The sequence below is a fragment of the Saimiri boliviensis genome, chromosome 11 (genome assembly GCF_048565385.1).
Source record: "Saimiri boliviensis isolate mSaiBol1 chromosome 11, mSaiBol1.pri, whole genome shotgun sequence".
In the NCBI taxonomy this organism is placed as follows: Eukaryota; Metazoa; Chordata; class Mammalia; order Primates; family Cebidae; genus Saimiri; species Saimiri boliviensis.
This window is the reverse complement of record NC_133459.1, coordinates 110,477,361-110,491,826: the sequence shown is the minus strand read 5'-3', so window position 1 is coordinate 110,491,826 and position 14,466 is coordinate 110,477,361. Positions and strand designations below refer to the sequence as shown.

General features: G+C 38.1%; 2 protein-coding genes across 5 annotated transcripts in view; one reads left to right on the top strand and one right to left on the bottom strand.

Annotated features, from left to right (window-relative positions):
- The window catches only part of FRRS1 (ferric chelate reductase 1), a 122,168-nt gene that overhangs the window by 51,318 nt on the left and 56,384 nt on the right, over positions 1 to 14,466 (bottom strand). The window contains exon 1 of one of the 4 annotated variants that reach the window (XM_010343820.3): positions 12,981 to 13,146. The exons of 2 other annotated variants lie outside the window; for them this stretch is intronic. The gene's annotated coding sequence lies outside the window, so the exon portion shown is untranslated. Of the gene's footprint in view, positions 1 to 2,329; positions 2,578 to 12,980; positions 13,147 to 14,466 lie in introns of those variants that run through there. One more of the 4 variants, XM_074381375.1, reaches the window with a different exon arrangement.
- LOC104652238 (small kinetochore-associated protein-like) lies at positions 2,174 to 2,940 on the top strand (the record flags this gene model as incomplete). The annotated part of the gene is given in 2 exon segments (XM_010343878.2): positions 2,174 to 2,318; positions 2,321 to 2,940. Coding segments are annotated over 2 exon segments (765 nt in total), but the record flags the coding sequence as incomplete, so codon positions are not given.

Genomic DNA, 14,466 nt, shown 5'->3' with positions numbered 1-14,466 from the left:
ACATGAGGCCAGGAGTTTGAGACCAGCCTGGGCAACATAATGAGACTCTGTCTGTAAAAACAAAAACTCAGCAAGTAAATAAATAGTTGAGTGCGGTGGACTACACAAGTAGTCTCAGCTACTCAGGAGTCTTAGGAGGGAGGATGACTTGCACACAGGAGTTGAAGGTTGCAGTAAGCTACGTTCATACCACTCTATTCCTGCCTGAGCAACACAGTGAGACCTTGACTTAAAAAAAAAAAAGAAAAAAGAAAGAAAGAAACTTAAAAAAAGAGAGAGACAGAAATGCACAGATCCAGCAGGCCGAAAATCATTAGGACATGGGTGAATTCCACATCAGTCAACTGGATATAATAGATATCTATAGACTGTTTCATGCAACAACAGAATACACATTCTTCTCAAGCTCACGTAGAATGTTCACCAAGATAGACTACATTCTGGGCCATAAAATACAACCTAATAAATTTAAAAGAATACCTTTGTGGGATGCAGCAAATGTATTTAAGGGGAAATCTACAGCACTGAATGCATATATAGTTATGTAAACAAACCCCTCACTAAACTAAACTACAGGAATTCCTGTTAAACCCCCGATACCGTACTGGGAGATACACACTTTCACCAGCCCTGCATCTAATGCCAGGAGCTACTAAGTAAACAGCACAGAGTCCAACAGTACCATATACCCCACTATTTATCAAACATGAAAGCTGGGGAGAATTCATTTAAGGAGGAGTGGAAAAAACAAATGAACCAACCAAGAGCTTCTGAAAAACATCTACAACATAAAAGGAGCTTAAGATTTCTCCACAGAGGAGAAAAAAAAAAAAAAAAAAACATAATGGTTGATTATAGGAAACAGAATGTTTAAGAAAATAACTGCTGCCAGGTACAACAGTTCTATAATCCCAACACTTTGGGAGGCTACGGCAGGAGAATCACTTGAAGCCAGGAGTTCAAGACCAGCCTGGGCAACACAGTGAGACCCCATCTCTCCAAAAACTAAAAAAAAAAAAAAAAAAAAAAAAATAGCCAGGCACAGCGGCTGCCTGTAGTACCAGCTACTCAAGAGGCTGAGGTGGGAGTTAGGCTTCTGGAACCCAAGAGGTCAAAGCTGCAGTGAGCTATGATTGTGCTACTGCACTCCAGCCTGGGGTTGGAGGGAGGAAAAAAGGAAGGGAGGGAGGGCAGGATGGAGAGGGGAAGGAACATAACAATTTAATCGACTTTGCCATTATTAAGAAGATTAAATGTAGTAATGTGCCACTGACCTAAAGAACGGTATAGTGAAAATAGTTACTTCTGTTTAACAAATATTTATTTGGCACTAACTTTCTGTCAGATGAAAATGGAAACAAATGCCCAGTCTCTGCTATGCCCTAAACAGCTGAATAGCATCAACCAAGTCACTAAATCTGTTTCATCAGCTGAAAATGCAGCAAGTAAACCAGAAGAAATTCAAGGCCACCTTCAATTCTAAAATTTTATTATTTTAGGAAAGCAAAGTGGAAAAGCATATTGGGAATTATTTGGGCAAGAAGTATAAGACAAGAAAGGGAAGTGACTAAGACACCACCAACCATCACTGATTAGGAAAATATAACAAGGTCAGAGAGGGACCTGTACAGTGGTGACTTCTTTGTCCTCTGTCAAATGCTGACTGTTCAAGGTAAAGTTCTATTTTCATTATAATAGCTAATTCCGGTTTTCCAGTTAGTATTTTAATATATTAACTCATTAGGCAACCTATACTGACAGATCAAATAATTAGAAAATAGGAGGTTTGGGAAACATTTAAGTTAAAATTATAGATTGTCAACAGTCAGCTATTATATTATGAAATCATTCTTAAGAACAGAAAGGACTCCTACCAATTATGTATGATTTTCTTAAATTAATATTCACATTCTATTGTCTATACAAAATAGAAGATTAAACAAAAAAGATTTATTTGTCAGCCCAAAACAGAGAGAGATTTATTATTTTAAAAGACTAAAAGAGCAGTTATCCTGATTCTCTAACTGAAATATTCCCAAACCTGATGAGATTTGTACAGTTGTCTTTCTTACCTGAAAGACAAGTGCTTGGTAAAAGGGTATGATGACTGCTTACACCATGTTCTACACGTATTTCATATAAAGATAAAACCTCATATTTCATATAAAGATAAAACCTTGTCGCTTTGAACGAGAGTGACAAGGACTGCAGGGCTCAGCTGTGCCGCCTTGTTATGACAACCAGTGTGTCTAAAACAGTGTATAGCCGGCAGCCCACCGTTGCGCTGAGCGGCAGCCAGCCCACAGACACACAAACTCGGGTCTCTTACCTGTTAGGTCCAAAGAAGTTGATGTTTCCAAACAGCTTCATTCAGGAGGTCCAGAGAATGATGTGACAAAAATCACCAAAATGAGACGAGAGAATGGGCAAATGGAAGCTACTGACACTGCCACCAGAAGGAATGTCAGAAAAGGTTACAAACCACTAAGTAAGCAAAAATCAGAGGAAGAGCTCAAGGACAAGAAGCAGCTCTTAGAAGCTGTCAACAGGCAGTTGCACCAGAAGTTGACTGAAACTCAGGGAGAGCTGAAGAACCTGACCCAGAAGGTAGAGCTGCTAGAGAAGTTTCGGGACAATTGTTTGGCAATTTTGGAGAGCAAGGGCCTCAAACCAGCTTTAGGTAGTGAGACCCTGGCATCACAAGAAGAATCCACTACTGATCATACGGACTCTATGTTGCTGTTAGAAACTTTGCAAGAGGAGCTGAAGCTTTTTAACGAAACAGCCAAAAAGCAGATGGAGGAGTTACAGGCCTTAAAGGTAAAGTTGGAGATGAAGGAAGAAAGAGTCCGATTCCTACAACAGCAAACCATATATAACAATCAAGTAAATAATTTAACAGCAGCCCTTAAGGAAATGGAACCGCTATTAGAAATGTAAGAAGCAAGTGGCCAGATGGCTCCCTCTTGGGCATAAACTCTCGGAGGAAGCCACTTAGGACATCTTCTTGGCCATGATCTTCTGGGATTCACCATCTCCAGAATGAAAACAGTTTCTACACTAGAATTAAGTACAGTTTATGCTGAAATGACCATTTCTCATTTAAGCAAATTTTCTCAACCTTCAGGTTGGTCAGCCCTCCTGAGCCTCACAGGTGGATAATTGAGGCCTATAAGAGTGGGGGTACCTAGGAGCCTGGATTGACCTTCTAGGCAACCACCTGATTCCAGCACACCATTAGAATCGGGACACTACTAACCACCAACAACCAGAGGATCTAAAACATCACATTCAGATTTTCGGGAAGAAAATCTTCATTACAGTAGAGCACAAGTGTTCCATGGGAGACATCATAGAGCCATGCTGTCTGCTTCTAACCTGGAACACATTCTGTCTAGTCCTGGTCAGGGTCTGTGCCTCCTTATTAATTTATGAACTTGAAGTTGCTTGAAGTGTTTTGGGCTTAACAAATGGGGTGAAAGTATTGGTAGTAACAACACCTACATGAAACAATACACCTTGGAGCTTTCTAAATATATATAAAAAAAAGATAAAACCTCAAAACAAGCATATTCTTTATTATATAAATATAAAATTCTTGTACTTAGATTAAAATGTAATTATTATTTGATTGTGGGACACAGAAGTAAGTGAGGTTAATCAAGAGAATATATTTATTACAAAGTAAAATTCAGACAAAACTAGAAGAATTCAATCAAAAATGTTTAGATGTAAGCAAGTCATTGGTAAAAGGAGTATGTGTTAACAAAAGCCTTCTTAAAATAAATTGGTCATTAAATGTCTTAGCATTGTGCAACTCTAAGAACATGTGAGAATAAGAAAAGAAGAGAAAAACACACCTTTTAAAACCATGTCAGATGATTCAGCTAACAAATAGTGAATCATGTCTAGTTATATTGCATTCAAGTTCTAGCTCTTGTTAGTCATTTACTTTAAATTAAGGCATCAAAGGAGTTCAAAAGTTAACATGCACACAAAAAAGTTGTGGGAACTTAGCCCAGTAACACCCACTCTACATTACCTAAGATATGAGTGTAAGCAAGTACTGGGAGTCTTAATTAATGCATAGGTACAAAGCAACAAGGAATTCTTAATTATGAAGAATAAGATGCAAAAAAAAAAAGCAAAAACTTAGCCAAAATAGTTCATTATAAAATGACAACATAATTTGGAAAAGGGTCTCTTTTATTTTTTTTCAATAGGCAGGGGTTTTAATTTTTGTTTACTACATCAAAAAGTAAGAAGTATTTTTTCATTATAACCTAACGAACATTTCATGAAACATTACTGACCTTTACTATATGTTATAAAAGTATATGTTTCCTATTTCTTCCTTTTTTGTTTTATTCTGGTTACACTCTACTGAATTGTTATTTCACAATCTACCAATGGATCTTAACCCGCAGTCTGATGAATATTACTTTATGGCATACATAGACCATTAAGTTTCAGCCTTGAATCAAATTCTAAATTAGGAGTGTCAAGAATTTCAGTAAAAAAGAAAAGTTCTCAGAATTAAAGGAATAAACAGACTAAGCAACAGGGAGAATTTTTGGAGATAGGAATTGGATTTATCCAATGGAAAATGCCTTATTCTCTCTTCATTCCATTTGTGAGCCTGAACAAAAACTATAAATATGGCTAAATTAACATTCTCACAGTAATCTTCTGCATGAGAAAGGTTGTTGTTTAACTAACCATAATATAAAAACACAGCAATCCTTAAGTCACTTGGAAGCTCCTTTCAGAATTTCCATTAATTACATTCTTGCTTCTTTTCATCCATCAATTACATTCTACAATGTTCAAGGTAAAGAGCCACTTCCTACTAAATATTATTTTCAGTTATTTTTATTACAAGAATTACAATGACATTATTCTATTTTATTTTGGCACAAGTGCAATACATTTTAATAAATGTATGTCTTAAACCTGCTTTTATGTATAGGCTTTTGAACTGAAAACAGAATCTCCATTTATAATATTTGGAAACCAAAAAGTATCTATGGCAGGTTTTAATCAACTTAGAAGTTTATTTTGCCAGGCTAAGGACAATTAATGCCTGGGAGAAAAAAAAAAAAAAACAGAATCACAGAAACAGTCTATTGTCTGTGCCTTTCTCACAAGATGACTTGGAGGGCTTCAATGTCTAAAGTGGAAAAGTGGGCTGGAGGGGAAAGAGGAACTTATCATTCACATGTTCCTAGACAAAAATGAGCAGGTCAGGGAATAATCAAGTATGTATTGGCTTACGCTCAGTAAGCTGGCACTTTACATAAGATAAAGTGAACATAGAGTAGATACCTGTGGAGATATTTAACCTTTTATCTGTAGCTCTCTACTTAGAAACAAAAGGAAATGCAGTTGCTTTTATGACTCAGCTTTCAGCTTAATTTTTTCCCCTTGGCATAATGAATTGGGGTCGTTTTGTTTTTCTTTCACATATTGCTTCTAATAGAAAATAAAATTAAAGTTCCGAACTGAATTAGAAATGAATTTGGGAACAGTATACATTTGTTAGCTCAGCATTTCATCTAGAATTTGAGGCAAACCTGGTAGTCTTAGCATTGTGACCAAAAACCTAGACTGGGGGAGATAGAGGTGGAAATAGGTGTTGAATAGCAGCGTTAGGGAGAAAGACTTTTAGAAAAGTTGATAAAATCGGCCGAGCACAGTGGCTCGCACCTGTAATCCCAGCACTTTGGGAGGCCAAGGAGGGCGGATCACAAGGTCAGTAGTTCGAGACCAGCCTGACCAAGAGATGAGCCTGGCCAACATGGTGAAACTCCGTCTCTACTAAAAATACAAAAATTAGCCGGGCAGTGGCAAACCCAGGTGTAGTGGCAGGCACCTATAATCTCAGCTACTCGGGAGGCTGAGGCAGGAGAATTGCTTGAACCCAGGAGGCAGAGGTTGCAGTGAGCTGAAGATTGCACCATTGCACCCCAGTCTGGGCAACAGAATGAGATTCCCAACTCAAAAAAAAAAAAAAAAGAAAGAAAAATAGGTAAAACCACAGAAGGATAAGGAGATTGACAGAGTCAGCAAGTTAAGACTAAGCACAAGATATATAAAGACAGCAATAAAATTTCTGGGACAAAGGTAAAGAAAAGGATTGTAGTTTTACTGCAGAGTAGAAGAAAAGGGGACATAGAGAAAGAAGAGAAACAAATACTTGGTGATGACCTGGCAGTTAGACACCATGTCTGATGGAATCCTTATAAGCAGCAGATTTCTCTTCATATTAGAGATGAGGAAACTGAGGTTAAGGAATATACCCTAAATCACACATACTTTTAGGATTTGAACCAAAATCTAACTGCAATCACCATGTTCTTTTCACTCAACATCACTGTTTCTTGTTTAGAGAGAAGGTGAAAAGTAAACAGGTTCAGCAAAGATCCATGTTGCACAGGGACAATGTGAGTGGGGAGCTACCAGGACAAAGGCTGAGACCTAAGTTCACCTACCTCATTCAGAATGTTAAATCACTTTATAAGAGACTGAATAGCAATGTAGAGATTTATTTCATAGAACTAAAGCTCTAGAAAATATGGATGTAAAAATCCATTGATGTCTGAAAACAGTAAGTTGTCAATAAATGGTAATTGTCACTATTTATATTATCATCACTATTAACTTTCCATCTCCTCAATATGTGCTACTTTCTTCTGAATGCTACTGGGCTTAGATGAACTGAGATTTTTGCATGTTTCTTGCATCTGTATTTAATTTGTTCAAATCTAAAATACTTCAGAAAATGTGCTCCTTTACTTTCTAGCAATTTAATTTTACCTTCATAGAAAACTTCTACACACCAAAGTTAAGATGACTTTGATAGCTGAATCTCAAATTATAGGGAAATTGAAAAATAGGGCAAGTATTTCCACTTCCCCAGATAAAAATGTTTCAGACTCCATTTTCATAGAAGTGAAGAAAAAATGATTTCTTTACATTAACAATCAGAGTTATGACATTTTCAGAGAAGTGTCTAAAAAACAAAGAACAAAAAAATGGCACATTCAATATGAATTCAAGATCTGTCAGATCTGACAACTTAAGATGGTAGGAAAGACTTCTTTTCTTTTCTTTTCCTTCCTTTTTTTTTTTTTTTTTTTTTTTTTGAGATGGAATCTCGCTCTATCACCCAGGCTGGAGTACCATGGTGTGATCTCAGCTCACTGCAACCTCCACCTGCTGTGTTCAAGCAATTCTCCTGCCTTGGCCTCCCAAGTAGCTGGGATTACAGGCACCTGACAACATGTCCGCTTAATTTTTGTATTTTTGGTGGAGACAGGGTTTCACCATGTTGGCCAGGCTGGTCTCGAATTCCTGAACTCAGGTGATCCACCCGCCTTGGCCTCCCAAAGTGCTGGGATTATAGGCATGAGCCACCGTGCCTGGCCAGTAGGAAAGACTTCTGAAAAAGATTTCAGAGTTTGAGTCAAAGTAAGACAAATCTGGAAAAACAAAGTAATTTGAAACTCTACAATCTAATCCTAGTTTCCCTAATCACAGCACTATCAGCAAGTAATCTTTCAATTTTCTTTTTATTTTTTATTTTTATTTATTTATTTATTTATTTATTTATTTATTTATTTATTTATTTTGAGAGAGAGAGAGAGGGTCTCATCTTACTGTGGTGCCCAGACTGGAGAGCAGTGGTGTGATCTTGGCTCACTACAACCTCCACCTCTCAGGCTCAAGCAATCCTCCCACCTCAGCCTCACCCTCCGGAGTAGCTGGGACCACAGGTGCATACCACCATACCCAGCTGATTTATTTTTTTTTTTTTTTAGGGACAGGGTCTCGCTATGTTACCCAGGTTGGTCTTGATCTCCTGATCTCAAGCAATCCTCCCACCTTGGTCTCCCATAGTGCTAGTATTACAGACATGAGTCACCTCACCTGACCAATTTTTCCATTTTCTTGATTCATTTTCTGGAAAAATGACTGGAAACAAATATCTTATTACATGATATACAGGTTTCATTTGGATCATTCCATGTAGCCCTCACAATCATCCTTTCCTTAAAACAAAATTCAGTGATAAGTGGAATGGCCCCTTCTCTAAACACCAAAAACTAATAGCTAAAACAAAAGCAAATAATATTAATCTATAATTTAATAACGTTACTATTTATTGAGTGCCTGCTCTATTCCAGTCATCACAGTCCTCCTTTACATGTGTGAGTGTTAATTCTTGGATGAAACATACAAGGATTTTTTTGTTTGATTGGTTGGTGTTTTACTGATATAGAAACTGAAGCTCACAGAACTTATTTAAAAAAAAAATAGCCGGGTGCGGTGGCTCAACCCTGTAATCCCAGCACTTTGGGAGGCCGAGTCGGGTGGATCACGAGGTCGAGAGATCGAGACCATCCTGGTCAACTAAAAATACAAAAAATTAGCTGCGCATGGTGGCGCGTGCCTGTAATCCCAGCTACTCAGGAGGCTGAGGCAGGAGAACTGCCCGAACCCAGGAGGCGGAGGTTGCGGTGAGCCGAGATAGGGCCATTGCACTCCAGCCTGGGTAACAAGAGCGAAACTCCGTCTCAAAAAAAAAAAAAAAAAAAAAATAGTGCCTAAGATCACACAGGGACAGAAATTTTAAAATTGCATTTCATTACAGTAATTCAGAGATATGGAAGAAGTAATAATAGAAAAGTTAACAATTACTGAAGGTTTACAACATAGTAGACATCATGTCAAGGACTTAGTATGCATTCCTCACAGCCCAGGGAACTATGGGAGGTAGTATTGTCCCCGATATGTAAAATAGAGCACTGATTAAGACACTTGCCAGTTACAACAAATGCGAGGTGAAAAGTATGGACTCTGGCCTACTTTGTGAGGTTTTGATCACCAAACTATCCACAGCTTCAAATCAGACCCTTAGGGCTGACACAGTAAATAAATAAGGCATTATGGAGGAAGAGGGATTCTGAATGAGGATGATTTGAATTGGAGCAATGGGAGAATCAAAGGTAGAAAGGAAAAAGTGAAAATGGACTTTGCGGGGGACTGCTCTCTCCACAGAAACTCCATAAGCATTAGGTTTTTTTGGTTTTTGTTTTGTTTTGTTCGTTTTTTGAGACAAGAGTCTCACTCTATCACAGAGGCTGGAGTGCAGTGACTCGATCTCAGCTTACTGCAACCTTCACTTCCTAGGTTCAAGTGATTCTCCTGACTCAGCCTCCCAAGTAGCTAGAATTACAGGTGCACACCATCACATCCGGTTAATTTTTTGTATTTATAGCAGAAACGGGGTTTCACTATGCTGGCCAGGCTGGTCTCAAACTCCTGACCTCATGCTCCTCCCACATCAGCCTCCCAAAGTGCTGGGATTACAGGCGTGAGCCACTGCGCTCAGCCAGTTTTTTACTAACAAAGTTCATCACGTTTTTCTGCCACATTTTTTGGAGGCAGTAAGGAAATCTAACTAGAACCAAAATCAAATGTCAGAAATAGTCATTGCAAAATATTGTAAGTCTGGTTCCTCTTTTATGTCTCTTACATGAAAGCATGCTTCTCCAAGACTTTTTCTCTGGGCTTTTTTTTTTTTTTTTCTTCCCCCAACCCTCGTTTTTTTGTCCTGTTTCTCTGTAGGATCATCACTTTCACAGCCTCAATTATAACCTCTAGGATAATATTTCTTAAATTTTTCAATTGCCCCACCCCACACTCCACAGTGCTGTTACACAGATTTCCAACTGGGTATGGATTTCTGTTTACGTGACAATAAACTCAATTTGTCTGAAATGAAATTCATTTTTTCCTCCAGACTAGTTCTGGAACCTCACTTTCCTGAACACATTTCTCATCAGCAGGATTTCAAACCCCAAACTCTCAGGATTGGATTCCAAACACTCTTTTGGCCCCCAACTTCCACACAAGCTCTGCAGATTCTACCTCCACCAATTCTGCACTACCTATCCCTCTTGCAACTCTCTTCTACTTTCCATTCTATTACATATATCTACGGTTTTCCTTTCTGCCCCCACCTCCAAGCATGAAGAGTTTATTACCTGTCACCCAGATCAGTTGGCCTCCCTGTTTCTGTATCTCTTTGACACAGGATAATGTTCCTAAGGTACAATTCTCATTATATCTCTCCTCTCCCACAAAACACTCAGCAGCTTCCCAAGAATTATTAGATTAAGGAACAAAGGCACTCGACATTTAATGTTTTATACTTTTCAGCACAACCCAAATTTCAAGGACTTTTTTTTCCCCTATACTGTAATAAAGTGCCATCTGCTATTCCAGGAATAAGCTTCTCTTTTTTCTCCTGAAGTTTTGCCTTCTAAATGGGATCCTTATTTTTCCATTGATCAAATTCCTATCCATATAAAAATAAATATACATTACATGGAAAAATAAGATACAAAAATCTCTGTACACTACGCTCAAACTAGGTAGAACTGTGTATTCCCCATTATCTCACATAATATTCAAAAGAGTAATAATATCCGATATAAGCAAGGATGTGAAGAAATGAGCTCTCTCATCCACAGGGACAATGGTAAACTGCCACATTTTTAGATGTTAACAGTATTTTAGCAAACTAAAAATGTTTATCCTCTGACCTGGGAATTTCACTTTTAGAAATGTGTCTTCCAGAAAAACCGATACAGTTATGCAAGGATTATTTCCAATAGCAAAAATGTTGGATAATTTAAGTGGTTACAAAAACAAACTAGACTATAGCCAAACTATATAATACTGGTTATCCACTAACAAGAATGAATAGAATAAACAGATAACGAATACATCAGCTAATAATTATTGAGTGCATTCTAGGAGATAGGCGTTGTTTTAAGTACTTTCCAAGTATGAACTCATTTCACAAAAATCCCAAGACATGAATCTGTAATTTCTTAAGAGGACACATCCTCATGCTCCACTGAGGAATCAAAACAACCAAACTGCAAAATGATATGGAATGGACCAAAATATACATAACTTAAAAGGAAAAGAAAAAAACCTCTATACATGTTTCCAATTGTTCTCAACATTGTTTAGCACTTAGGAAGGTATGTGTTTTCAGGATGGAAAGAGGAGTGGGCTACCTTTCTTTAATCCCCTTTATAATGTACATCTTTTAAAGCATGTAGTGTTTTATAATTTTAAAAAACACTACAAAGTATGCAAAATGTAAAGACCATACAAAAACTGATTTGAAGGTGGTTAGATTTTTTTCTTTTTTCTACTTTTAAACATTCTATGTTACTTTTACTATTTTTATTTGTTTTAATAAAGAAGACCTTTTCCCTTCTTTCAAGATCCATTTAAACTACTGTCCTACGATACAATGAAGTGTATATCACAGACCTAGGTTTGAATCTGTCCATTTATGTAATCCAACAAGCACCACCTTGGTGACCCTGGGCAAATTATTTAACCTCACTGAGCCTTAGTTTTCTCACTTGTTAGAGACAGTGACACCAATATCAAGGGCTTGCATGAGGATTAAATAAAACAGTATCTCCAAAATATCTAGCGCAATGATCAGCATTATCAAAATCTCCCCATATAAAATTGTCTTCCTTTCTTGGAATCTTGCCTAATTCCAGCAAACTGAAATAACTCTTCACTCCATAAGCTTTAGCTTTTCCTAATAAATTTTATCATGCTTTTCTGCCACATTTGGTAATTTGTCTTACGGTAAACCTCTGGATATCAGTAAAGGTGTCCTACACATTGATCTCTTTTCATTCTGACTAGCAGACAACCTTCAAAACAGTACTCATGCAATGTGATTGTTACATGAATTATGAGAAAATCTGATGTTAAAAATATCAGACAGGTGTGAAATAGTACACTTCACCAAAAAAATCAACATATTGGCTAACTAAATGACGAATTAAAACTCACTTCTCCAACCCAATAAAATCATCTTTTTTTTTTTTTTTTTAAGGCAGAGTTTTGCTCTTGTTGCCTAGGCAGGAGTACAATGTCTCAATCTTGGCTCACTGCAACTTCTGCCTCCAGAGTTTAAGCAATTCTCCTGCCTCAACCTCTCAAGTAGCTGGGATTACAGGCATGCGCCACCACACCTGGCTAATTTTTGTATTTTTAGGAGAGATGGGGTCTCTCCATGTTGGCCAGGCTGGTCTTGAACTATTGACTTCAGGTGACCTGCCAATGTCGGCCTCCCAAAATGCTGGAATTACAGGTATGAGCCATTGTGCCGGCCCAATAGAAAAACTTCTTTTAAAAGGTCTTTGTTTTCAATAAACTGATAGATCAGATTAAGCCCCCCACCTCTGTTCTAAGTATAATTAAATATTACCACTTTTTAAAAATACAGAGGAGAATGAAAATATCTGAACTGAAAAGTTTAGCTATGTTAAGAAATATTCCTAACAACACATTTACAATTTGGAAAATTGCCCTTCCCCTTTAGGGCAGAATGACAAGCACACACAAAAGTAAGCGCAGAGACAACACCTTGTCACCCTGGAGTCTTTCTGAAATTTTAAGGATACACCAGGGTTAGGGAGTAGGGGGCAAGGAGACTAAGAGTTCTAGATAAAAAGACACTTTAAAAACCAAATAAGGCTCTAAGTAAGGCTCTAGGTAATCGTGCCATTAGCTTTAGAGATAAAAAGGAGTTCCCATAGTTTTAAATTTAAAATTAAAAACAAAAAAACTACTGCAAGAATAAAGTCTATGATTTTCAGGATCCCAAACACGTCTCTGCTTATAACCACCCATTTCTTGGAATTAAACCTTGTTAGTCAAGTCACGGGACATACTAACCTAACTTGTTAGTGAACTTCACTCATTAGCTCAATTCAAGCTCCAGAACACAGTTTGGGAATAAAGCACTCATTCTTCCTGGCCGACTGCCCTGGTCAACACAGGCGCTGGCTCTCTAGTCTGCCGCTAAGCTGGATTCGATTTTCAACGCTTTGCAAAGGGCTTTGACATTAAGAAAAAGAAGGGACACTTACCTTGAGAAGCGAACGCAGCCTAGCCAACTTCCGGTTTTGTTACAACTTTATCACATTTCAGCAGCGGGGCGGAGCCAGTTAAGCTGTGAGCCAAAAGGGAACCTTTCCCAAAGCTGCAAAACTTGATTTGCAAGACCAGTACTAGTTTTAGGACTCCATTTCTGAGAATTAAGAATTCTGTTTTACACAAGGGAACGCTATTTGCCAACTAGTCATTATTTCACCGCAAAAAATATACTTTTTGTCTTTAATTGCACAACTATTTGAAAATACCTACCTGTTCTAAAATAGTGCTAAGTAAAAGCAAATTCACTTTTAAAAAGTGGGAAAAGATTAGATTGCATGGAACTGAAACCTTTCGGAAGTGTGACTGATAAAATACAAAAGAAATCTTTTATTTTGCAGATTTCACCCTGACATTTAGAAGTTTTGTTTTTGTTTCTTTTTAAGCCTTTAATCTATTTCACAAGATTCTTTTGCAAAAGAAAAATTTCAGGGCTAGGAAAAGACAATGTAATTGTATTTTTTAATCCTACTTTTTATTTTGTTTTTCTGTTTACTTGTTTTCTTCTCTTTAATGTAATTGAAAATATTAAACTTTTCATTTCAGACCTTGAGTGGCATTGTAACTGCCCAGTGGGTTCACCTTGCCCCTTATCCAGACAGAGCCAATTTATCAAGATAAGGGAATTGCAGTGAAGAAAGAGTAATTCACACAGAGCTGGCTGTCCAGGAGACGGGAATTTTTTGTTTGTGTTTTGTGTTTTGTTTGTTTGTTTTGTTTTGTTTTTGAGACAGAGTCTTGCTCTGTCACCCAGGGCTGGAGTGCACTGGTGTGATCTCAGCTCACTGCAACCTCCGCCTCCTGGGTTCAAGTGATTCTCCTGCCTCAGCCTCCGGAGTAGCTGGGGCTACAGGCACGTGCCACTATGCCCAGCTAATTTTTGTATTTTTAGTAGAAACAAGGTTTCACCATGTTGGCCAGGATGGTCTTGATCTCTTGACCACGGGATCCACCTGCCTCAGCCTCCAAAAGTACTGGGATTACAGGCATGAGTCACCGCGCCCGGCCCCTGGAGTTTTATTACTCAACACGGTCTCCCCAGGATTTGGGTATCAGAATTTTTAAAGATAATTTGGTGGGTAGGGGCTTGGGAATTGGGAATGCTAATTGGTCAGGTTGGAGATGGAATTATGCTGGGGTTGAAGTGAGGTTTTCTTGCTGTCTTCTGTTCCTTGGTGGGATGGCAGAAGTGGTTGAATCAGATTACCAGTCCGGATGGTGTCAGCTGATCCACCAAGTGCAGGGTCTGCAAAATATCTCAAGCACTGATCTTAGGTTTTACAATAATGATGTTATCCCCAAGGGAGGTTCAGACTCTTGGAGCCAAAGGCTACATGACCCCTAAACCGTTATTTCTAATCTTGTAGCTAATTTGTTGGTCCTGCAAAGGCAGACTGGTCCCCAGACAAGAAGGGAGTCTAT